The 26,557-nt window shown below is 42.4% G+C and overlaps 3 protein-coding genes across 3 annotated transcripts in view; 1 reads left to right on the forward strand and 2 right to left on the reverse strand.

The window, feature by feature from the left end:
- Window positions 1–1,421: 1,421 nt before the first annotated feature.
- LOC311365168 (uncharacterized protein) lies at window positions 1,422–7,661 on the forward strand (the record flags this gene model as incomplete). The annotated part of the gene is made up of 8 exons (XM_084484685.1): window positions 1,422–1,517; window positions 1,963–2,076; window positions 2,685–2,741; window positions 3,419–3,556; window positions 5,502–5,549; window positions 6,514–6,627; window positions 7,237–7,362; window positions 7,542–7,661. The coding sequence occupies 8 exons, from the start codon at window positions 1,422–1,424 to the stop codon at window positions 7,659–7,661; spliced, it is 813 nt and encodes a 270-aa protein (XP_084340811.1).
- An 8,982-nt stretch (window positions 7,662–16,643) lies between these two features.
- LOC311364853 (uncharacterized protein) overlaps window positions 16,644–26,557 on the reverse strand; it is a gene marked incomplete at both ends in the record, with an annotated part of 30,067 nt that continues 20,153 nt past the window's right edge. Inside the window, one exon of the mRNA XM_084484343.1 lies at window positions 16,644–16,694. Within this exon, the coding sequence (XP_084340469.1) occupies window positions 16,644–16,694 (51 nt within the window). The remainder of the gene's footprint in view (window positions 16,695–26,557) is intronic.
- LOC311365244 (uncharacterized protein) lies at window positions 17,536–24,569 on the reverse strand (the record flags this gene model as incomplete). The annotated part of the gene is made up of 5 exons (XM_084484775.1): window positions 17,536–18,515; window positions 18,633–18,781; window positions 19,372–19,498; window positions 19,737–19,743; window positions 24,468–24,569. The coding sequence occupies 5 exons, from the start codon at window positions 24,567–24,569 to the stop codon at window positions 17,536–17,538; spliced, it is 1,365 nt and encodes a 454-aa protein (XP_084340901.1).

Raw genomic sequence — 26,557 nt, forward strand, 5'->3', positions numbered from 1 at the left:
GTGGAATTCTGATGTTGGAGTTGTCTGGTACCTGCATCATGCAGTGTGCGGATGACTGGAGTCTGACTTGATGCCGCAGTACGCCTGGATCCGCGCCAGTAGCTGCGCCTGCTATCATAACTTTTAACTGCAAGGCCACAGACAGTAGCTGCGGAATAGACTGACGACATTTTTTTTTTTATTATTCTAAAGAACCTCCGTTTGACACATAAACAGAAAATAACGTTCACTGGCAGTGTTCTTCATCGTGAAGCAATGCATTTTTATTGTATGATTAAAGCTATCCCTGAACCCGAAAAATTGCGGATATTGGATTGCAGATTTGAAAGGCATTTGTTTTATTGAAAGAAAACGGATCATGTTGCAGACGAGGCCTGCATTAGTGTTACATCCAGGGTTAGAAGACAGGCGTGTTATTATTATAGCTTGTATTGTGGACCGGGCCTGGTCCGTCACTAAAGATCGAGTGTCCTTAGGCTTCAGCAACGCACGTTCCTACTTCATTAAGTGCCCAACATTTAAAATATCTGATTCTTCTTCTTCTGGTTTGAAAGGACCTGAACACACGCAGGACAAACTTTATGGCAGCAGCTCAATGTTGTCCATACCTGCTCCAGATCAACTAAATGTAGCATCTTTATTAAGATAATAGTTCACTTAAGTATTAATGACTTCCAATGCAGAGATCAATGGTCGTGATTAAACCCACGAACGGATCATGTGCTGAGTGTGTTTTGTCAAAGCCTAAAAAGGCCTTGGGTCGATATGTTAAAATATAAATGGATCACACCATTGCTACACAGTTACAAATTGCTATTCCAATAGATCTCATGGGATCATATTTCTGGGAAGAGACGTGGCTGATGCTGTCAATGTTGTAAACTTATCAACTTCTTCATGTAACGATTCACCCTACAATGTATTGGTGTCCTCATCTGCTGTAATCAGAGACTGGGAGGAAAAATACATTTCATGTCATCACCAAATATTGGGTAATATTTGGAACTATTTTAACTTTATGTGAAAAACATAACATGTTATAATAACGTAGATTTACAAACACGTATTACTGATTGATTTATATTGGTTACTAAACGTTTTATTCAGAAACTGAAATTCCTCTATTAGCTTTTTGTTTACAGCAATTTCCTTATAATCCTAGAAATATTTGAAATGTATGTTTTCCAAAAATATGCTACATATGCTACAATTCACGATTTCTGTAAAAAAAAAAGAAAGAAGTAAAAACAGCTAAAGATACAGATACCCCTTGTTCTAAGGAAAGTGTATTTATACCAAGTCATCGTTTTTTCAGCCACTATTTGGCCACAATAAAACAACATCCCACATTTCTCGATGTTAGGAGGACGAGACAGACAATGCGTGTGTTTTTCATCCTGTGTAGACATCAGCAGACCAGGATGGGCATCGACAGCCAGGACCCGCTTCCCCCCACGGGGAACCTCAACCATGCGCAGGTGGAGTCCTACCACAAGATGGAGCCAAAGACCCTGGGGGTGAGAATAACGCGTGCCCTTCACGAATATTCCCCGCAAAAACCCAAACAGGGAAGGGGGTCATAATTCTAAAAATCGAAAATGTTCCATCGGTAAGGTATATTCAGTGCAGAAAGCCTTTACCATGCAACGCCACCCACTGCATTTCTGCACTCTTGTCAGTTATCCAGCAGGTAAAGTAGATAAATGTTTAGGGTTGAGACTGCATGTGTCAAAGGGAATGTGTGAGTGTGAGAACCTATAGGATGTAAACATATATATATATATATATATATATATATATATATATACACACAAAGGACCTAGAACAGCAACTGACCTGCAACATATCTCCAGCCCCCTGCTGGTTAGAAGGCACTCTGCGTTCCGTTCCGGTTTCAAATCATTCCACTGATCACACATGCGCACGGTGACTGGATCTGCTCGTGTTGTGGCTCCTCCTCAGGCGATCCAGATCATCATCGGAGCGCTGATCCTGTGTCTGAGCGCCTCGGTGCTCCAGATCCACGAGGTCCACTTCACGGAAGACGTGTTCCTGTTCCTCATCGTGGTCATCCAGGTGACCATACCATCACACCGTCAGCAGGACCTCTCCCACTCACCAACAACATCTCGTTTACAGAGTCTTGTTTAAAACAAAACAACGACTTTTTGCGTCTGAAATAACAGTAAACAGTCCAAAACGGTTGCAATGGAGTGGGGGTTTGTGATAAATCGGCCGATATTTGCGTTTTTTTTTTTACGTGTATCAGCATTAGCCGATTTTTTTCGCAGATTTTTTAAATTATTATTTTTAAATATTTTTTCCCGGCATGATTTACAGACAGTTCAATAAATGTTCCTTTTTTAAATTGAGACTTGTAACATTTGTTATCATCATTTTGTCATTTTTATGATGTAAATTGAGGGAGCAAAAGCAGTATCGGCTCCAAATATCGGCTCAAGAAAATCGGTAATCGGCGCATCGGTCCTAAAAAAATTGTTATCGGTCGATCCCTACTTGAGCCGCTAGACACATGATGAGCTCTCAAACGCACAGGCCACTTCATGTTACCTGACTAAGAACCATTACTAAATATCGGACGTGGACTGTGTTTATCGTGTACATCATTGTTGTAATTCTCTGTCTTAGTACTTTAGAGATTGTAATGCTCCATATCCTTGCAGGTGACGCTGTCCGGCTCAGTGCTGGTCCACAGTGGACGGAAGCCTTCTCTCTTCTGGGTGAGTCACTGCTCCTCAACCACGTCAGAAACACCAGCGTCAGCTTTCTACCGACACCATGATGCTACGTTAAGCAGGGCTGGGGATCAAAGGGTACCTCACGATACGATACGATACATGGTACATGGCCCGCGATACCGATAATATCGCGATACAGTATTCAATATATTGTTAGACAATCCTGTAACGATCCATCATGATACATGCCTAACGATGAATACAAGATACAGGAAGTGTTGGATTTTGGTCTATATTCACGGTCCAAACTCAGTTTTTCAGTTACTCATCTTTGGTTCATAAACCTCAGTTCAAGTTTCCTTCATTCCTGTGTTTAGCGCCACCTCAAGGAGCAGGGAAATCTGCGCCTTATTATATTAATTAAAATATCGATATTTGAGGCGATATTTCCTGTCTAACTCTTCATGAAGAAAGCATAAAAATGCAAAAGAAGTAGAAAAATATTATATTACATTTGGCGCCAGTGTATCAATTCTCGTATCGCAAGAAGAAGGGCGACGATATATCGCCGTATCTGTATTTTGCCCCACCCCTAACGTTAAGTGAGAGAAGAACGCTGACTATCTCTGACACGTGGAGCTGAATCAAGACTTCCAGGTCCTCATAGTGGATGTCACACGTATGTACTGTGTGTGATCCCTCTCCCCATGCCTTGGCAGATCAAATGCTCGCTGGTTCTGCACCTGATCAGCGCTGCGTTCGCCACGGCCGCCCTGGGCCTGATGTCCAAGCACCTGCCCTACCGCCAGGACTCGTACCACTGCGAGCACTGCCGGCGCCTGGAGCTCCACGCCGTGGTAGCTACTCCGAGGGGGGGGGGGGGGGGGGGGGAGGGGCCTTGTCAGGCTGCTCCGTGATTGGACGGTTCATACGTGTCATGTGGGGCAGCAGGGGCCTCTTAGGGAGCGGAGGGAAGGGTAACAGGGACATCACGTGGCATATGAGCTTGTGTTGTTCGGTGGCGTTATGTTCTCATTCACATCCTGTCAGAGCTCTTTGTGTCTTACTCCAATGGATCAGAGCTTCCACTAGTTACTTACGTATCTTCAAGTATATATCAGCCACATGGGGAGATGGTTTGATGCTGGTGGTTAAACTGGAAAAGGTCTAAGCCAACTTAAAGCCGGTGTAGGTAGCTTCCTCCCAAAAATATGTCGATTATGCGTCGCATTTTCCCCAACAAAATTAAAACATTGATGTCGTTAGGAGAGAGATTTAGGTGGAACGCACAAAGTCCAATCGACTGGGAGGTGTCTGGAAATACTGCTACTGTGGTCAAAGATTTGGACTTTAGTCGTCCTGCTGTCTCTCTTGTTCTTGATATATTTATTATTGCCTTCATGGGGGATAAAGACTTGATACGATTGAACTTAAAAGTCTCATCAGTGTATACTAAATCACCCTTTCATGGATTAAAATGCAATATGCATCATTTGCCTAGTGCTGGAATGAAACAATGTTTGCAAACGACAGCGCTCACCTCTAAAGATGAAAGAGTCACCGCAAATTAAGACCATAATTGTGAGCTTGACCAAATTGAAAACCAATCAATAGTTTAACACATGCTATTCTGATCTTGGCTCACATAGTCAATTCATTTATGAAAAAAACATCAAGAAAGTATGAACAAGAAGAATACATGGATCGTTTAAACGGCCACTGTTTTACCACCATGAGCCAATACAAGGTGTTTCAAAATCTGCCCTGTGACTTCACTTTGGGAGTGTCCACCTAGATGTATGCTGGATCAGTCCACCAGTTTACCCAGTGGGCTGGGTTATCTATCTATAGTACAGCTATGTGGACGCTACCACTTGTAGATTCTGAAGTGGCTTGTAATGGGTAATGGTGGTAAAATAGGGCCCCTTTAATTCTTCTCAAATATATCATCAACAATTATAATAAATGAAGCACTCCTTAATGTTTAGCTGGCAGAAAACCCACACATGTGAATTTTAATTGTGTTTCTGATTGTCTTTTTAAAAGATTGATATGAATGTTCACATGTTATTATTCACAAGCTAACGTCAGATTAGCATCCGATCACATTACGCCACAGCCACCCCAATGCTTTGCTTTTCGTCATTAATTGTCTTTTGTAGAATTTTAACATAGCTCCCACTCATACTAGCATGACAGTATATACAATCATTGTAGAAGTTTCAAACAAGCAGACCTAATACTGCTCTCTTTACTTACAGTAGTTACTGTAAAGAGCAAAAATCAACACCCAAAGGTGTTTCATTTGATTTTAGCGGTTCACGGTGTGTATCATTGATGAGACATGGGAGTTACAGAACACAATATCTTAGCATTGAGGGACACAACTAAAGAATCTATTCCAGTCTCAATGGCAGATCTTTGACCACAGATTCAGCACCATTGCCTTATGCCATTATAAATTATATTACAATTATGAATGTGGGGAGCTTTGTTAAATACGTTATGTTAAATATATTTAATCAAAACCTGGTGTTATTCTAACTCCATGTGGTCAGCATGTTAAAGGATATTCAACACATTTTCTAACAAATCCTAAAATAAACCCCCATGGAAATTCCTGTTTATAATTGGCTCAAAAGTCATTGACATTTGAGCCAATCAGACATCAGAAACGGCAATTGAAATTAACCTGTTTAATTAGGCAAAGTACATTTTCCTTCTGAGGAATCCAAATACATGACATGATGTTTTTGAAATATCATTATCTCTGATTATGTTTTTGTCTACTGTCCATGGCAGCAACATTGTTTCAGGAAATGCACTGGGCTAATCGAGCAAAAGTGTAAAGTAAGTAGTGTAAAATCTGTTCCCAGTCAATATGTTGGTCAGAAAAGTCTTCAGTAAATATATTAAACAAACAAAAAAAACAATTTAGACCAGGATTTAGACCAATTTAGACCAGGAATTTAGACCAGCTGTTAATTATTAAAAGTATATCCATCTCTATAGTAATTTAGGATACATCCTTGATGATTGATTGCAATTCCTTAATGTCTGCAAATATTTGAGCGATGTCATCTTTATTTACTATAAGTCAGAAACAATAGTGTCTTTAAGCCCCCCCCTCTGTCTCTCCCTCCCTGTCTCCCCCTCACTGTCTCCCCCTCCCTGTCTCCCCCTCACTGCCTCCCCCTCCCTGCCTCCCCCTCTCTGTCTCTCCCTCCCTGTCCCCCCCCTCCCTGTCTCCCCCTCCCTGTCTCCCCCTCTCTGTCTCTCCCTCCCTGTCCCCCCCTCCCTGTCTCACCCCCCCCCCCCTCTTTCCCCCTCCCTGTCTCCCCCTCCCTGTCTCCCAACATACACCTGTTGGGAGTTGCCACCAAGTTGCCATGTTTATTATGTTTCCAGAGATGTCCTGTCCATCCTCCTTAAAAGATGAACCATGTTTCCTTCATGTGTTTCCATTTTTTTTTATTACTATCATGTACCGCAGTGTTGTTAAGGGCTGATCATGGTCCCACGTTCACGCAACACAAGGGGGTTTACAGACCCCTTACGTCCTTGCGGACCCTCCTTACGTCCACCGCAAGGGCCGGACGTGCGCCTCCCAAAAATTGTAACCTCCCGTCGAGGCGACGCAGCAGCAAGGGGCTGTGATTGGTCCGCTCACTAAAACCCGACGCAGGACCAAAACAGGTTCACGACTGCGTCGAAGCGTCTGCGCGGTCGTTGCGTTGCGTGAACGGGGGACCATAAGCAGCCCTTAAGTTGCTACTCCCTGTTGATTGCTGCTGTGGGTTATTCCCGGGCTAAGCTGCTGATCGATGGGATCCTGGGCACCCTGGTCATCTTCCTGGTGCTGGAGCTGCTCATCTGCATCACGGCCATGCTGTTTGGGCTCAGCGTGCTGTCGGCTGGAGGCAGCCAGGTGAGTTCCACTCCACGCCCCCCGAAACCAAACCCTCCCTTCCCTGGACACTGTACACTCTGATTCGGGGGCGACATCATTTTGTACCGCTCGTACCTAGTCGGGTTCCCTATAAGATGCACAACTTAATACCCATAATGCACTGTAAAACCATGCACAACAGCCTTATTTCTGCATGCTTTTCCGATGATGCATGGATCGTTTTCTGATCTTTTTTTTCGGCATCGTATCCACGATTCTCCCTCTTATAAGTGTACGAAAATGAAAAGAAGCGCAAACAATAACCGTTTATTTTTCATTTGCTCAACTTGCATTAGTATACAGATGAAGAATGTAGGCGGCTAGAACAACGGTAGCATAAATACACTCAGTGAACTAATAATAATAATAATATGATGCATTTTATTTAGGGGCGCCTTTCTTGACACTCAAGGTCACCTTACAAAATCAAAAACAATAAAAACAATCAATACATCAATCAATAAGAGTAAGCAAGAGCAAGAGCAAAAAACAAACAAGCAAAAAGAAAACTGTGAAAAAAAAAAAAGCTGTTCAGATGCCCGCATTTACTGCAGCGAGCTTCCTGTTGTTTCTTTCTTCCTGTTCCAGTCCGCGGGTCAGAGGCCCGTCTATCCCCACAGCCAGCCCCCCGCTGCCCCCGTGCACATCACACAGGCCCCCGCAGCCCCCACCTCGCTGCCGGTGGTAGCCGCGGTGCCCCACAGCGGCCCCCAGGTATACCTCTCAGACCGGGGGCCCCCCGATACGGGGAACCCCCTGCTGACACTGCTGAGTGACAGAGTGGACCGGGCCGTGGATTAAGAGAGATTCACGTTACATTAATTTCTTAAAATGGGATTCAGATAAGATTAATTTCCTCCCATCCGTCGGCTGTCTGTTCCTGAACTCTCCAGCAGGTGGCGGTGGTGGTGACGGAGCCCGAGTCGGAGCAGGTGGAGGAGGACCTCAGCACGCCGCTCACTGAACCCCAGGTGGTGCCCATCGAGATACTCAGTGCCGACGAGGAGCCGTGAATCCAGCCAGGGTGGGGTGGGGGGGGGGGGGGGGGGGGGGGGTAATATAACACCATGGGTCACTGTCAGATTATTGTTGTATGACTACTCATGAGGTCAATTTATTCATGAATTATTACCAACTCCACAGGGTCAATAACTGATAAATCATAAATAAGAAAAGGGAATTTGGAAAAATGATTTGAATCAAATTATGCTGGACTGCTGATTCCTTGTTTATTATTTAAATGTTTTGACAATGTTCAAATATTTTTAGGTTGTTGTTGTAGTAGTTTTTTGTTACATTTCTGACTCTGTGAGTAGCACAGGGCTGTGGGGTACACAGGGGTAAATATGCTAAATATGTCAAGCATTACCTACAGGAATCAGACACACACACACGCACACACACACACACACACACATGTATGTGGCTCCATTTCATCTCAGCAAAGTGGAAGTCAAAGCCAAGCCATGTGCTGGTAGGATGTGTTTCCACTTACAACTCAGACTACTCTGTTGGAATTTGAGTCCCTGCTGTGGGATGAATAAAGGTTGATCTTATATTATTTTAATTGAATAATTGGGTTATAGGTGTTGTATGAATTATATTCTTTTGATCTAGGAATGTGGGATCAATTCTGTCACGCATAAGCCTTGTTTGGTGAATCTTTGGCATAAAAACTAAGAAAAGTAGCTTGGCTATATTTCAACCAAAATTTAATTGGAGAGTGTTCCCCGCACTCGTGCTATATGACTGAAAGCAGTATGAATGACTGTTTCCCCGACCCAAACTTTACACCGGTGCTACCTGATGCGTTACACATTGTACAACCTGGGGTACACACGTTGCTCTGTACTGAGCGTGTACTCACACATATATCGCACTGCTGTGGTTCATGTTGTATGTTAGTGTTGCTAGGTAAATATTTATACCTTCTTGTATCTGCTACTATTTTGGAGCTACCTATTTAATGTCCGACGGAGCCACAGAGTTCAAGGACGTAGTCACAGCAGTTGTTAGGCTGAGCATGTAAGATGTGCTGAATAACCCTGTCTTCATGGTACACATATCCACATATCGAGCCCTTTTCAGAGTAATGCTCAACTGAGGGACCATTTACATCTCATTTAGTGTCCCTGGATACATGATCATACATTTCCTTATTCATTCCTTACGAACAAACATAACTTACTCATAAGGCATCTTTGAGTTATTGTTGTTACTGAAACGATGGTTGAGACTGCAGAACTTATTATTATGATTGAGGTCCACTTCATTCATTACGTTCATCAGTGTTATTTTGTTGCATGGTGCTAAACATGTCTAGCACAATGATTTGGATTTTGCAGTAGTCAATGGTTGAGTGTACCTGCTTACTTGTCCAGAGCATGGTCAAACTACTGAGAGAGAATCCAACACTTCCATTGGGCAGATTTTTTTTCCCATTCTTACACAGATCAAATAAGTCAGACATGTTTTTAGCTCAATGTTTTATACACCAATGTTACATGTATGCATTTTTTTGTAGTTTGTTTTATTGATTTCACAACTGTTGGACACCTTCACTTATAAGACATACAGTATATTCGTGAGATTATCTCTATATAATAAATTAATCTTAAAAGGAAATACCTGCTGGTCTCAATTTAAGCCCATGCTTTGGTTTACACTGCACACTTTATCACACTATTAGCTGTATAGGATTTTAAGAGGAAAATAGTTTTGTTCAAATAGTGTCATTTCATATAATATGGTATCCGTGACTAGGAGTACATAGGGTTTACATAGGGTTAACAATACAGTGCTACTGGCTATAGTGTATAGCGATTATCATCACAAAGTGTTTTCCATGAGGGACATCTTTCAAGCCCTCTTATATGTACGCCCCGACCCCATCGCTGGCCCTTAATGTGTTAAGGTCTCCGGAAGACACCGTGCACATATTTTAGAAAGGCCACGAATATAATGATATCAACACACGCCCTGCTCGAAGAGTTCCCTGTGTCACCAATTGCTGTGAGTAGTGCCAATGCTTATGGTGGTGATGTTTGATCACCATTACCTTTGAGCTGACCGACTATGAGTAATGCAGTTTAATGAAGCCCAGATATCCTCGCCCTTTAGTTTATTATCGTTGGTCATGTTCTTTTTCAGATAAAGCTTGGTCAATACACCATTCCCAAGAGCGTCATTGGAGGACAAACATAGTAGTAGACACGGAATTGGCACGGGCAGCAGGCTGCCCTCGTGAGGATAAGGACCCGTGCCCTGGTACCAAACACTGTGCACATTTGGAGTGACAGGGGGCGGGACCAATGACGGGAGTTGGTCATATATCTGAAAACTGTGTCTCCTTTAGTGTCTCTCTCTCTCCCTCTTTATTTCTTTCTCTCCCTCTCTCTCTATTCTCGCTCTCTCTCTCTCCCCCTCTTTCCTTCTCCCTCTCTCTTTCTCTCTATGTCTCTCTCTCCCTTTCTCTCTCTCTGTCTCTCTCTCTTCCTCATTCTCCCCTCCTCTCTCTCCTTCTCACTCTCTCTCTCTCCTTCTCCCTCTATCTTGCTCTCCTTCCCTCATCTCTCTCCCTCCCTCCCCCCTCTCTCTCTCTCTCCCCCCCTCCTTCTCCCTCTCTCTCTCTGTCTCTCTCGCTCTTTCTCTCCACCCCACCACCACCTCTCACCACTCCTCTTTCTTCCTCCTCTTTCCTCCCTTCCTCCTCCTCTTTCCTCCCTTCCTCCTCCTTCTCCTCCTCCCATTTCCTCCCTTCCTCCTCCTTCTCCTCCTCTTTCCTCCCTTCCTCCTCCTTCTCCTCCTCCTCTTTCCTCCCTTCCTCCTCCTTCTCCTCCTCCTCTTTCCTCCCTTCCTCCTTCTTCTCCTCCTCTTTCCTCCCTTCCTCCTCCTTCTCCTCCTCCTCTTTCCTCCCTTCCTCCTCCTCCTCCTCCTCCTCTTTTCTCCCTTATTCCTCCTCCTCCTCCTCCTCTTTCCTCCCTTCCTCATCTTTTTGTTATTTGCCCTTTTCCTCTTTGGATGTGTTTTTTTTACAAGTTGATTTCAATTTCAAAAATTGCACCAAAAGACTTCTTCATTTAATTACAATATCCCAAATTCACTTTATTGACTGATTGGTTTGTGATACCGTATCAGGTATTAATCACATGATGAGCTGGTTACTGGAACTGTTTTTGCGGGGACATTATTATGGTCCTTCACAGAAGAGTCATTGTACTGGAACCCTTATTATAGGTCTGCTCCTTTTAGAGGTCATTGGTCCCACCCCCCTGTCACACCACTTGGTTTGGTACCAGGACACGGGCACTAGGCTAACCTTCACTCATTGAGTTTACTTCCCATTCCCTGGTACATAAAGGAGCAGACCCTAGTGAGTGCTGTGAACGTGACCGGTGACCTGTGACCTGTGACCTGTGACCTGTGTTTGTGCTGCGATGCCCTACTGTGAAAATGGTCTATTCAAAGATGTCCTGTTGGATTTGTATGGCCACTGTACACAAACATCCTTCATCCTAAACTGTGGGCTGAAAAACGTTTTACACCAGAGAAGGATTGCATTATAATCTGTCAGTGTTTTGAGGTTGGGAGTTGGGAGATTACATTTTAGAATTATAAATAGGATTCTAAAATGTTTAATCATCACCTGATGGCATCTTATGGCACCTATGATTGTGTCTTTAAATGCAAAGTTAGTTAATATATATTCATGCCCACATAATTCATAGCGTGTGTATGTGTTTGTGTGCGTGTGTGTGTGTGTGTGTGTTTGTCTGTGTGTTGTGGCGACCCGGTTCACAAATGTCTATATCACTCACGGAAAACACCACACCACGGATCCAGGTAAGCCGAAGTCAGCGTTTATTCGGCAATACACTGGTGAACAAGGAAATATACTTTTGACTATGGCCTCCGTGAGACTCGTGTCGGCAGTCTGGCTCTCTGCTTGTCCTTCTTGTTCCCCCTGGAGTGAGTCTTTTAAGCGGTCTCACCCTCCCTCCGGCCAGGTGCGCTTCATCAAGGTGATTGCGGTGCGTGACGACGTGTTCTCTGCCGCCGACTAGTGCGTGTCGGCGGTATACGCCGTCAACCACTACCCCACGGTTCCCCCTGGTGGGGAGCGGGTTGTCACACTCCTTCCCCGTTAGTTGAGGCCTCCGGTCGCCGGGGACTGCGGGACTCCTCGATGACGCGGAGCTGCAGCATCCGGGCAAACCTCCTCCTGGATCGCCACCCGTCTGGCCTCCGGGACTCTGTAGGGAGGAACTCTCACCTTCACTCCTGGTGCCGTCCGGATGTCATGCTGGATTACCGAGGTCCGACCCCGGAGCCCGGAGAACACGTCCTGGTGTTGCAGGACCAAGTCGTCGAGGTCTTGCTTCTGGGCCGGGCTGAGGTCCTCTCCTACCGGGACCACCGGGATTCCGTGTCGGGCCGCCAACCCCAGGGGTGTCGGATCGGGTGGATCCACTCCCCCCTTCCACTGCTTCAAGATGTTTCACATGATACAGTTGGGTAGGCTTACGTCTCCCGGGCTGGCGTACCCGGTAATTTACCTCTCCCACTCGCTCGACCACCTCGTATGGCCCCTGCCATTTGGCCAAGAACTTGCACTCCGCCGCGGGGACCAGGACCAGCACCAGATCTCCGGGCCGGAAGACGCGCAGCTGGGCTCCCCGGTTGTAGACCCTCGCCTGGGCCTGCTGTGCTCGCCTGAGGTGGTCCCGGACGATGGGCCAGACCTGGGCCATACGGTCCCTCACCTGCTCCACGTGGTCCAGCCCACGGCCCTCCCACGCCTCCTTGGCGAGGTCCAGGATTCCCCGGGGCCTTCTCGGCCCGTATAGGAGCTCGAACGGAGAGAAACCCGTAGAGGCCTGGGGCACCTCCCGCACCGCGAACAGGACATGGGGCAGCAGCTGGTCCCAGTTTTTTTCCATCTGTGTCCATGGCCTTCTTCAGCATTTGTTTCAATGTTTTATTAAAGCGTTCCACCAGGCCGTCCGTCTGGGGGTGGTACACCGACGTCCGGAGCTGTTTGACCTGAAGAAGTCTAAGCAGTTCTTTCATGACACGGGACATAAAACAGGAGCCCTGATCCGTAAGTACGAGTATGAGTTCCTTCGCTACCGCCTTAGCGGTGGCCGCGCATAGGGGTAGTGCTTCAGGATACCGGGTAGCGTAGTCTACCAGCACCAGGATATATCGGTGTCCCCTGCTGGTCTTGGGAAGGGGTCCCACAATGTCCAGGGCTATCCGATCGAACGGAGTCTCTATGATGGGCATGGGTATGAGTGGGTTTCTAGCCGTGGAGCGAGGAGCTACCCGCTGACACTCAGGGCACGTCTGGCAATAGCGTTCTACGTCCCTTTTCACCCCCGGCCGGTTGCTAGGAACAACTCCCACTCCCTTAAATTACCTGTTTAATCGGACGGGCAAGAAAATGTGATCTTTGAGAGTGTGTATTACAAAGTACTGCTATTGTTTGTGCGTGTGTGTGCGTGTGTGCGTGTGTGTTTGCGCCTGTTTGTACACATGCGTCTTTGTTTCTCCTTGGCTTTTGTGTATATTTACATTAGCTCAGTATTTGGTTACTCCCTCTATTATGAAGGCGACCGGCCCTCTATGTCCCTATTGTCTTTGTTATACACTCCCGTGGTTAAAAGCCCATCCATCAGCCTTTGACACTGACACGCCGCTGCCGTGGCAACTGAAGGGAGAGGTGGATGACGGCTGGGCGTATGCACAACACTGTGGGGCAGCAGCCAATCAACGCTTAATCACACTGAGGACAAGAACGATAAGAAGGGGAAGAACACATCTCGGGTCAGGCGTCCGAAACGGTCCACTGCTGCATACTGAGGGAAGGAGAGCTGGGGGTCAGAACCTTTCACCTCAAATGACTTCCTAAAATGAACACAAATTCACCATAAATCGCCATAACATCTACATTTATTAAACTAATGATAAAGAACAAACCAGGGAGAAGCAGGAGCCACACAGCATCTGAGCTGAAAAGACGGGAAGGGAAAAGATGAATGCTCTTCTGTTTTAAGTAGGAATTTGAATTCACAGAGCGTTGTTATACGTTTTACTCAGCCAATTGGCGACCCAATCAAAACGGGTCGGGACCCATTTTGGGTCGGGACCCTACGTTTGGGAAAGGCTGAAGTAGAGCATTTACAAACTGTTCTACTGCTTATTGGGATGTGATGATATCTAAAGGCTTTTTAAGAGGTAGCTGGATGTTTATTTGAAGCTAAAGACCTGCTTAAGAGTTGCTTTGTTTGTAGTTATTAGGGTTATGTCTTGTACAATTAAACAATTTTGATTATGTAGCACACTTTTCGAAAAGGAAAATGTATTTTAATTTAATTATAGCAGTAAAAACCAAAAATAAACAGTCCACAAGGATGCCTTTAAAGTGAAATAATCAGTCACTATGTGACTGCTGATTTTTAGATTTTTAAATTTCACGTTTTACCTCAATCCTGGTTGCATCTTTTCCACCATGTGTGCCAGAGCACATGGTGCTGCCCTCTCATGTGAACACAAGGGGGCCGTACTCCGGATATCTCCCTTTGATTACATAAGGACAGAGGAATTGTACTCCCAGATTGTTTCTAAAGGTGATTAATTCAACTCAAACATGATAAGAGCAAGGCGTGCTGGCTTCATTCATTATGCAGTGTTTACTTTTGGTTGGGTAGCCCGTTTACATGTTTAAATCGGGCTCCGTGTTCATGAATGATGGATTTTTGGGTGACTTAGGCCTACTGCCCTGCCCCTTTCGGAGCCCAGCGGCAGACTGACGGCTGATCTTCTACCGGATAGAGGTGCTTTCGAAAAACTCCAAGTCCATGATAAGCGTGGGCTCCAGAGCTAGCTTGGACTACTGATCAGGCATTAAACAGGGCTGGAAGCTGCCCACTCCAGATAACGCGATCAGGACATAATGTCATATTAAATGGTTCAATGTTCTACCGATCTAATACGAGTATCTGAGAATCAGACTTCTATCTCAGAAAAAGTCGCACAGGATGCACAGGAACTCAAATCAACGATTTTATTGAAAGAACAGTTTTGGGTCTGAAAACAACCAATTATTTTGTTTATGTTGGCGAACAGGCTGGTCAATAGTAAACACCATAGCAACGATAGACAATATGGCATTAACTAACAAACCACATCATGTGATGATCTATGTGTCAAAATGCATTATAATGCTGAAACTATCTAACTAGCATTTTCCACTGAGAATAAAAAGAATGACAACCATTTTGTTTCTGCAGTCAGAAACTTGAGAGTCAAGTGATGGACCAGTGCAATAAAGTAGGGCGTTCAATGATCACTCTGGTCATAGATTTAACTGTTTATTTCATGAAATTGTAATACAATGGTAATACTTAGTATGGTTCCACTCTTTGTGGAAGCAACCAGTATGGTTCCACTCTTTGTGGTGCTCCCTGCTGTAGGATTAAAGCATGACATACAGAAGTCTGGTACAGAATACCAACATGACAACAGGGAGCACTATACATTCCCCCATGGGGTTAATCAGATATATCAACCTGTTGTGTAGTTTACATACAACACAGAGCAGAACCAGAGAAGGTGGGGGCTGGGTGGGGCTGGGTGAATTCTGCTCAACACACAAGGTCCTAAATTGACCGCATATCAGTGTATGTGCGTTTGATTGGATTAGGGGCCGCCAGAACTAGCTACACCCATTTATGGGTCTCCTTGACAAACAGAACTCTGACGCTGAGCTCTTTCCCAGCTTATCATGGACATGGGGCTTTAGTAGGAAACTATTAACAAAATGACATGAATTATTTGAGTTATATGATATATGAAAGATAATTACAATATAAATTATAATAGCCTGATTACAATATATATTCTCGCTATAAAATAAAGTTGTGTAATACAGAATAGTGTAATAAATAGTATTCATACAAATCAAATTCAGATGATGCATTACGGTATAGTCAAAGGCCTCCTATTCTCTTCCCATAGGTTTCATTAGTCATCGATTGTGTGCCTGAAAGTACAATTAGAGAGTTAATTAGTACAAACAAAACATAACATAATAACAATAATTATTATGTAACAACACAAATACTTTGTCATCAAGTGTTTTCAATGTTGGAGTATGGAATTTCAACACTTGCTGATAAAACATACAACAAAAGTAAGTAAAGTGCTTTGGGAGAGTGGACACGTAGATTCAAATTAAAGCTCAACTCCAAATCCTTCTGGGCTGGAAGCTGTTCCCATCTTTCAAATGCACACCAAGATTGACCTGCGTTTTAGCACGGCCCTGGTCAACTTGGGAGAGCGACACAAAACAACACAGATTTGGACACCAAAGCAGTCTGGCAACGGTATTTTAATTTGATAACTTTTGTAGAAACCGCAGACTGAACTGTATCAATGATCATGTTCAACAACTCACTGCATTGTGTTAATCAACAGATCAACCTTTGAATGGTGACATCAATCAAAATGTTTGGTGACGATTTCAATTCATAACATAAAAATAAAAAACATAAATTCACTTATCTGCTTATACTTTTTGCTGACAACCAGTTAGGCTTGATTAGAGCTGAATGTGAAACAGACTCTCTCTCTCTCTCTCTGTCTCTCTCTATGTCTCTCTCTCTCTCTCTCTCTCGCTCTCGAATGACCTTAGCTGGGCTAAATGTAGATAAAAATGTTACTTTAAGGGGAACCATCCCCCTCCGCTACTTTCTTATAAAAGAGAGCCATGCTGCATGTTGGGAAAACTCAAAATGCTGCCTGACACATCAACTCAACGCTAATGACATGCAGAAAAGTTGGACCGGTGCTTATCTTTTTTGATGTCAGACTGACGGTGAGCAATGGAGAGAATAAATTTACAAATAAATCAATTCAGTAAAATAAACAACCTAGATGAACAGAGGCTTCGATTTTTTACCTGAATCCGTAAAACACGCTCATTTGCCTTCATGTCAAGGATTCACAGCATAGAAGCCTGTCCGATTCTTTTTGGGTGCGTCACCCTGTTGAAAGATAATTTGGAGACATAAAGCCAGTTCAAATATATACAGGCCTATAGGTTATGTATAATGTTGGTGGTCACTACTAGATTTTATTACAGGGGTGTAGTTTTGTGAACACAGGTGTACATCATAAGGTTAATGGCCACTGGCATGCCATTTTCTTAATCAACCCAGAGTTGAATTCCAACAAGTTAGCCTTTGAGCGGGTTAAATCAATAGAATAAAGTAAAGATATTTAAATGATTTCATTTGTCTCTTTGTGAACAGTATATCTTAAAAAAAAAGAACTACAGACAAATTAATTGCTAAAATAACTTTAGGTTTCAGAATATGGAATGGTGTTTTGTAGCCTCAGCTTTTAGTTATGACTAACTCTGTCAAATTGAGTGCTTGGATGAGGAATTCGCCTGATGGAGCAACGCTAATGCTAGTGCTCTTAACCGACTTGCAAACTAGTCATCATTATGACAATCTAGGAATACCAACACAAATCATACTTACGACAACCATCTCTGTCTGCATTGGACTTGGGGGCGCTGCTGTCGGTGCTGATGGATAGTATACAGGCACCGTTTCCTGAGGATGCATCTTGTTCTGCTGATAGTATGGATCATGGCTCTTCTCCATGGGGTCCTCTGATGTGCGCTTACGGCAATAGTGAACACACTGAAAATAGGTCAAGGTAATTTCAACAAAGGCTTATACATTGCTCCCTGGACTGTTCAATTTGATCTACTTGCTTTCTCACCTAAGGCGTGATGACCAGACATAACATACTATAACATACCATACATAACCAGGACTTAAGAACATACTAGAATACCAAAATGAAAAAAATAAATCACTTTTGTGGATTACTAACCAAAAGGATGAAAAGGATGATGAGAAGCAACAGGATGGCTGCAGCTAACACCAGGAGGGCAATGCCCCATCCAGGCACCCAGTCTCTATCGTCACGGTTTCCTCCACCACTGGGAGAGCCAGATGTTCCTCCACCACTGGGAGAGCCAGATGTTCCTCCACCATTGGCCGGGCCAAGGGTCGCTGTACGGTTAGGGGTATTGGTGAGGTCAGGGGTCACTGTAGGGTCAGTGGTATTGATAAGGTCAGGGGTCAATGTAGAGTCAGGGGTATTGGTAGGACCAGTGGGATTTTTTGGCTCAGGAATTGAAGTTGGCTCAAGAGTTGTAGTTGGCTCAGGAGTTTTAGTTGGCTCAGGAGTTGAAGGAGTTGAAGTTGGCTCAGGAGTTGAAGGAGTTGTAGTTGGCTCAGGAGTTTTAGTCAGCTCAGGAGTTGAAGGAGTTGAAGTTGGCACAGGAGTTGAAGGAGTTGTAGTTGGCTTAGGAGTTGAAGGAGTTGAAGTTGGCTTAGGGGTTGTAGTTGGCTCAGGAGTTGAAGTCAGCTCAGGAGTTGTAGTTGGCTCAGGAGTTGAAGGAGTTGAAGTTGGCTCAGGAGTTGAAGGAGTTGTAGTTGGCTCAGGAGTTGAAGGAGTTGAAGTTGGCTCAGGAGTTGAAGGAGTTGTAGTTGGCTCAGGAGTTGTAGTCGGCTCAGGAGTTGAAGGAGTTGTAGTCGGCTCAGGGGTTGTAGTTGGCTTAGGAGTTGAAGTTGGCTCAGGAGTTGTAGTCGGCTCAGGAGTTGAAGTTGGCTCAGGAGTTGAAGGAGTTGTAGTTGGCTTAGGAGTTGTAGTTGGCTCAGGAGTTGAAGTTGGCTCAGGAGTTGAAGTTGGCTCAGGAGTTGAAGTTGGTTCAGTTGTTGTAGTTGGCTCAGGAGTTGTAGTTGTTTTCTTGCACGGATTATCAGATAATATGATCGGCACCGACTCTTGAGAACAAATAGAAAGAAGTAAGAATGTCATTTAACACTGAACACGAATACAACTGTAGTGATTTGCAAAATATATGTTGTTGACAAACAAATGTGTCAAAATAAAGGTCATACTCATTGTGTATTCCTTGTTCACCCTGAGTTTCGTTTGGAGTAGGGCTGTTGCAATATTTAGTCCAAATAATGCACGGACAATATACTCGTTGATCTCAGATGTGTTGAAGATGATAGCCGCGTTAGCTATCAGTCCAGGGCTGTGAAGTCTAAAAATAATAAATAAAACTAAAATCATTTACTGATAATGAAATTCAAAATGACAGTGATCGATTTTTGTAATTAAAAAGTAATTATTTGTCAATAAATATGAGATACCAACATAAAACCAAAGCACGAACCCAGCATGCCCAGGGTAGCCAGGCAAAAACATAATAATTGAGGGTCACAATACCTGTAGGTTATGCACTCAACACGTTTGTAGGATCCTTTTGTAGAGCATTCTTTACAGCCAAAAATGCCGTCAAGCTGTAAGATGCACCAATAGTTGCTGATTAAATTAAGCGACCTTGTCGTTTGGAACACAAAATGTCATGTGAAAGTATGTATGCTAGTTCAAACCATTCTGTTTCTAGTGTACCCCCTTATAAATGTCACTGTGGTTTTGAGAAGAGTTTGAGAAGCAGTTGTGTAGAACAATAGCTAATACATTTTTGCTGGAATTGTCTCTAAATATCTACTCTGTATCTTTTCTTTTTTATTTACAAAATTGATTTGTTTATTTGTTGTCCTGATATCTCAGAACTGTGGTGGTGTTGTTGTTAAAGGCTTTACCAGCATCACCACTTCTGCATCCAACATCTTGGAGAACTCAGATTCAGGATTCAGCAGGGAGGCATTGAAGGTCACATTGGTGATCTCGATTTCCAAAGCCACAATCGTAGTGTCCGGGTCCGTGGCAGGGTCTAGTGAATCTGCAGATGAACCTGAGGGGTTTGAGTATGAGATATTATCATATCATAGAATGAAGTTACATTTCCACATGAGTTAGGTTTCTGTTGGGTTTTACAACACGATGTATTCCATGGGACCTTTTACAACAACCAATAGACCCTTGTCCTTAGGATGAACCCAGGTGTTGCTCAAAGCACCATTCATGGATCTGCTCCTTTTATGAACCGGGACACAGGTAGTAGACTTATCTTCACTAGTTTGGTCTATTGCCCGTGCCCTGGAACATCAAAGGAGCAGAGCCATACTGTGGTATGAGCAGTTCCATGACAAAACTATGGCGTTATGATAGAATACCGCTTACCTCTGTAAAAAGGGTCTACTGTTTGAGGTTATAGTCTGAAGACACTTAACATGAACAGAAGAAAACCTTTGGCAACCCAACATAAACTCAATATTTTCCCATTGTTAGGATGCATTATAATTGGATCACCATCAATTATTCTGTACTAACTTCATTATTAAATATTTTAAACAAAATCTCACCTGGAGTTGAAGAAATTGTAAGGCATAGCAGGACCCCCCATACCCATCTCGATAGTTGACTCATCTTGTAGAAAGCCAGTCAAATATTTCCAGTTAAAATGAAATCCGGTCAGACCAGGGAATGGAACCGTGCTTGATGTCTGATAATATGTGATCAAATGTTGCACAGTGTTTCCTTTGAAAGATTTGATCCTCTAGTTTTGTCCATGGGCTTGGCCAAGAGGGTGGGCCTTGAAACTAGTGACACCTATTCTATATTGGTTTTTAGTCACAGTAATTTAATAAAGTATATTTGCATCATTTATAACCTGATTATTGACTTTGCTCTTTAAAAACAATGTGGGCTGGATTTACTTAGCATCAATGCCATGGCACTGGATTCCCATTGTGTTTTATCTTATCTAGAGTTTAAAAAAAAAATAGTGAAGCACTGGATATGCTGCCACTCCAACAACCCGTTGTTGAATATACAGTTATTGCAAACCCTTTTCGATACATTACCATACATATATCATGTTGACCTAATCTAATTACAAATACATTAAATTGTTCAGGGACAACAATGTGAAACAATATCAAGTCATGTCATTGTGAAAAAGGAGCCATGTTTCCTCCCTGACCGTGTTGATGTACAAAGTTGATGTTGTTCTGTTCTCTGAAAGACCATAAAAAATAGTCTACAGGGCTTTGGTTGGAGTTGGCAAAAAAAAACAATAATGGAACTAATGGACGAATATTAATGCACAAACAAGTGACAAAAGCTTCAACAAATCTTTGTACAGTCGGTTGTGGTGGAAATGACAAAACATGAGTACAAGTTTTACTTAAACTGATGCTCTTCACCAGGGCTAAGCATTGGGAGTCAGGTTAGAGGGATTTTTGACCCATGAACTGTAAGAGGGCATTGCGACCCACCACACTAACCAACATGGCCACTAGGTGATTCAGATTGCCTTCTTGTTAGACCATACCCTACTTCTACTACAGGGACAAACAGAATACTGTTTACCCGTTGCCAGGACATATCCCACAGCTAAGGCTTAGGAACTTCCACAAGACTTTCAAGAATTCATTGTATGTAAACTGTCTGCTCAACAATGTATTAGCATTACAGATTTCCAAGACCTAAAATACCTGAAAGTCCAAAACCCTGGAAGAATGTGATGTTCTGCCAGCTTCATCAATCTGAAGCTTACAAATGTGTACACATAAGACGCACATGCACGGTGTGAATGTCCAATAAGAACCAATAATAACTTTGCTGTTATAGGATACACATGTTATAGTGTTTCCTGTAAACATTAGGAAAGACATGCAGAAGGATACATAAGATGAAGCCAATCCAGAATTTGCTCTTGGCAGCTGATGAAATTGACAAGAAAGCCTGTTATTTGATTGACATTTTAATTTGGAATAGAAGCTAAGCATTGTAAAGGCCTGAGAAGGTTAATAACGTATAAACTCATTTCAGATTAATTCAGGGTCAAGAAACATCTGCAGACAATAATTAACCTACATTTATATTTAATGGGGGAATTATAATTGTAACCTGTAATTTCATAGTTTTCAAAGGTATGTACGATTGTTTGCTCAACGAGAAGTAAAGTTATTTAATACTAATTTATGAATATCCTCCCTTCTGCTGTACCTTCTCTTTATCCTGTAAATAAATCTAAGTGGTGATCTTGGATAACCTCCACACTTGACCTCTGTTAAAATAGGTTGTTTATCAGTACATCTCAAAAGACCCATATGAGCCAAACAGTCAATTCTAAAAGGTTAATTTTGATTTTTGCGAGCTAGAGACCACGATTATCCATTTGGTGGCTCTAACCAGATTACCAGCTGTTTGATCTACTTGCTTTCTCGCCTAAAACTGGATGACCAGACATAACCAGGACTTAAGAACATACTAAAATAACTTTTCTGGATCACTCGATTACTGTCCAAAAGGATGAAAAGGATGATGAGAAGCAACAGGATGGATGCAGCTAGGAGGCTCAGGAGTTGAAGTTGGCTCAGCAATTGAAGTTGGCTCAGGGGTTGAAGTTGGCTCAGGAATTGAAGTTGGCTCAGGGGTTGAAGTCGGCTCAGGGGTTGAAGTTGGCTCAGGAGTTGAAGCGGTGTTAATTTTGTTGATGAATAACTTTCGTCATAGTTGTCGTCAATGACTGATGAAAACGAGATGATAACTTAATAAAAATCTAAATCATGATGACAAAAACTATGATGAAATCCATTGACACTTCCACTGTGTGGAGCAACAATCACCGGTAAAAACACAACAAACTCGATGCGACATTTGCAGACGAGTCATCCCAAAATGTATGCGAAGGTAAGCACACTTGCATGTTTTTTTCTTTCAAGCTAATGTTATTTTATCAGCTAACACTAACTGGTGTTACTGGTGTTACTAACTGGGCACAGAAACACAGGATTCACTCTGTGGTTTCTGTGACATAAAAAAATACAAATGTTTAAAAATACAAAGCTATCTTTAGGGCCGTAGCCCCACTTAGTGGGAAAGCCATGCCACACCACAGAGAGCCATGCTTACATACAGCAACTTTATTATGACGGGAGAAAGGAGCAGCAATGTACTGTAGAGACAACTTGGAGCTGTTTGTGCCTGTATGTATGAGCGAGAGAGGGGAGTGGATGAGACAGAAAAATCTGAAAAACTTGATTCCCCCCTTATTCTACCTCACAGAATATTTCTACAACTCTTCAAAGTGCTTCAAAGTGACTGAAGAACAACAGACCAAGGAGGACGCCATAGCGAAATGGATTGGAAGCACAGGATAACCAGAAGAAATTATTGAAGTTGGGGACTGTAATGATTGATACAGTTGATTGGCGGCTGACTGTTCCTAAGAAAACTAAAATAAGCAATTGGTTTGACAAACATTATGAATCATTATTGGTGTCTTTTTGTTGTCTGCAATGAAAAGCAAAGCCATATTATTTTTTTTGTATCAGACTTGGTTATATTTGTATTTGATTTTAAGATGAATAAAGACAGTTCATATCACAACATTTAAGTCTGTGTCCGTATATGGCACATTCAAACCTTCATACCATTCCATAATACCAGGTTAATAGATGTTTCCTCTAGGAGTATATCAGTTTGGAAATTCTAGAGAAACGTTTATATAATGCTTTATATATATAATTACTTTAACCGGTTTGATTTTAGTAGACTAAAATCGTTGACTAAATGATATTTAGTCAACTACAACTAGACTAAAACTAAAACAATTCAGATGACTAAAATATGACTAAAACTAAATTGCATTTTAGTCAAAAGACTATGACTAAAACTAAATCAAAACTGTCAAAATTAAAACTTGAGTTGAAGGACTTGGCTCAGGAGTTGTAGTTGGCTGAGGAGTTTAAGTTGTTTTCTTGCACACATCTTCATTTAATATGATCGGCATCGAGTCTTGAGAACAAACAGAAAGAAATGAGAATGTAATTAAAAACTGAACACAAATACAACTGTAGTGATTTGAAAAATATATGGATGTTGACGAACAAATGGGTAAAAAAAAAGGTCATACTCCTTGTGTATTCCTTGTTCACACTGAGTTTTGTTTGGAGTAGGGCTGTTGCAATATTTTCTCCAAATAATGCACGGACAATAACCTCGTTGATGTAAAGTGTGTTGAAGATGATAGACGCGTTAGCTATCAGTCCAGGGCTGTGAAGTATAAAAATAACAAATAAATCTAAAAACATTTACTGATAATGAAATTCAAAATGACAGTGATCGATTTTTGTAATTGAAAAGTAATGCTTTGTCTATAAATATGAGATACCAACATAAAACCAAAGCACGAACCCAGCATACCCAGAGTAGCCAGACAAAAACATAATAATTGAGGGTCACAATACCTGTAGTGTATGCACTCAACACCTCCGTAGAATGCTTTTGTAACACATTCGTTACAGCCGTAAATGCCGTCAAGCTGTAAGATGCACCAATAGATAGCTTTGATTAAATTAAGCTACCTTTTCATTTGGAACAAAAATGTGGCATATCAAAGTATTTTCTTTATAATTGTTTCTAAATATCTACTCAAGGTCCCATGACATGCCACCAGGTGTGAGTGTGATTAGCCATTACAAGCCGTTTTAAAAATCTGGCCCTTCTGACATCACAAGTGGGCGTGTCCACCTAGGTGTGTGCTGGATAGATCAGTCTATCAGCCTACCCAAGTGGAGCCTACCCAAGTGGAAATGTTGCTCATCTATCCGTCACACATCTAGGTGGACACGCCCACTTGTGATCTCAGAAGAGCCCGATTTTCAAAAATGGCTTGTTATGGCTAATCACACCACACCTGGTGGCATGTCATGGGACCTTCAGTATCTTATTTTTGTTTGTTTATTTGTTTTTTACATTTTTTTTGTCCTGATATCTCAGAACTGTGGGGTTGTTGTTGTTTGCGGCTTTACCAGCGTCTCTACTTCTGCATCCAACATCTTGGAGAACTCTGATACCCTCTTCATCAGGGAGGTATTGAAGGTCACACTGGTGATCTCGACTGCCAAAGCCATATTCGTGGTGTCTACCGAATCTACAGATGAACCTGAGGGGTTTGAGTGTGAGATATTATTATCATATCACAGAATGAAGTTACATTTCCACATGGGTTAAATTTCTGTTGGGTATTACAACACGATGCATTCCATGGGAGCACCTTCTACAAGAACCGATAGACCCTTTTCCTAGAAGTGTCATCGTAGGACAAACCCAGGTGTCGCTCATATTACTATTTATGGATCTGCTCCTTTTATGAACCAGGACACAGGTACTAGACTTATCTTATCTGCCCTGGTACATCAACGGAGCAGAGCCATACTGTGTTATGAGCAGCTCCTGTGTTTGTCCTACGATGACAAAACTATGGCCTTATGATAGAATACTGCTTACCTCTGTAAAAAGGGTCTACTGTTTGAGGTTAAAGTCTGAAGAACAGAAGGAAACATTTGCCAACCCAACATAAAATCCATGATTTCCCATCGCTAGGATGGAATATAATTAGATCATCATCATATTTTAAACAAATTCTCACCTGGAGTTGAAGAAATGGTAAGGCATAACAGGACCCCCCATACCCATTTTGACAGTTGACCCATCTTGTAGAAAGCCAGTCAAATATTGCCAGTTAAGAGGAAATCCGGACGGACCAGGGAACGGAACCGTGTTTGATGTGTGGCAATATGTGATCAAATGTTGCACAGCGTTTTCATTCAATGGTTTTATCCTCTAGTTTGGTCCTTGGGCTTGGCCAAGAGGGTGGGCCTTGAAACTAGTGACACCTATTCTATACATATATATATATATATATATATATTTTTTTTTTTTTTTACAGTAATTAATAATTATTAAAAGTATATTTGCGTTATCTATGACCTGATTATTGACTATGGGCTGGATTAAGTTAACATCATTACCAAGGGACTTGATTCCCATTGTGTTTTATCTAATCTAGAGTTTAAAAGAAAACGTGAAACAATGAATATGCTGACACTGCAAGAACCTTTTGTCCCGTTGTTGAATTTCGAGTTATTTGAAAGCCTTTCCGATACATTACCACACATATGTTGCTCATCAGCTGCTCAGCTGCTCTTGGCAGCTGATGAAATCAACAAGAAAGCCTGTTATTTGATTTAAATTAAATTTAAATTGAAACAGAAGCTAAGCATTCTCAAGGCCTGAGGATATTAATAAAGTATAAACTCATTTCAGATTAAGTCAGGGTCAAGAAACATCTGCAGACAATAATCAACCTACATTTATATTTAATGGGGTAATTATAATTCCATAAAAAAAAAAATCCATTCCAAAGGTTAATTTTGTACACACACATGTATACACAAAGTTATTAATGAAAAAACATTACCACTTTTAAGGTCTTTAATGCATAAATGCAATCAATAAAATAATACATTTAAAAGACTGCTACAATTATCAACATGGGGGGTCGTAGCCCGACAGGAAGCGATGCAATTAGCATGTTACCTCGGGGTCTAGGACGCTAGGACAACTCAAGACCTGGGGTCTGTTTTGCTATGAAACAGGGCATTAAAGAATACCACATTTATCAACACTGGGCATGTAGCTCTACTGTAAGTTAATAAATGAGCAGGTGAGCTAGGGGTCAAGGAGACCTGGGAGTGAGCTAGAGACCTGGGGGTCTATTGTGTTTGAAAGGACAAGCACGATTATCCATTTGGTGGCTCTAACCCGACAAGAAGTGATACAATCCCTCACCAAGAGGTCATCTGATTGATGAAAAAACACACCATGCATGTCTGGCAAGCAATGAGTTAAGTAGTAGTGCACGATTCCAAGCAAAGATGAACATTTTAAAATTGTAATGGAGTCTCTAGCTAAAAAGATTAAGGAGGAGTAGAGTGCTAAAGTATTGGGAATAAAGAATAATAAAGCCTAGGAGGAACAATCTTTGAGCGCTGCATGCAGCACTCACCTAATAAATGACTCCCTAGAAATATGATCAAAATGCATTGTAATGCCACCC

The sequence above is a fragment of the Micromesistius poutassou genome (genome assembly GCF_964030765.1).
Source record: "Micromesistius poutassou genome assembly, chromosome: 20".
Lineage (NCBI taxonomy): Eukaryota > Metazoa > Chordata > Actinopteri > Gadiformes > Gadidae > Micromesistius > Micromesistius poutassou.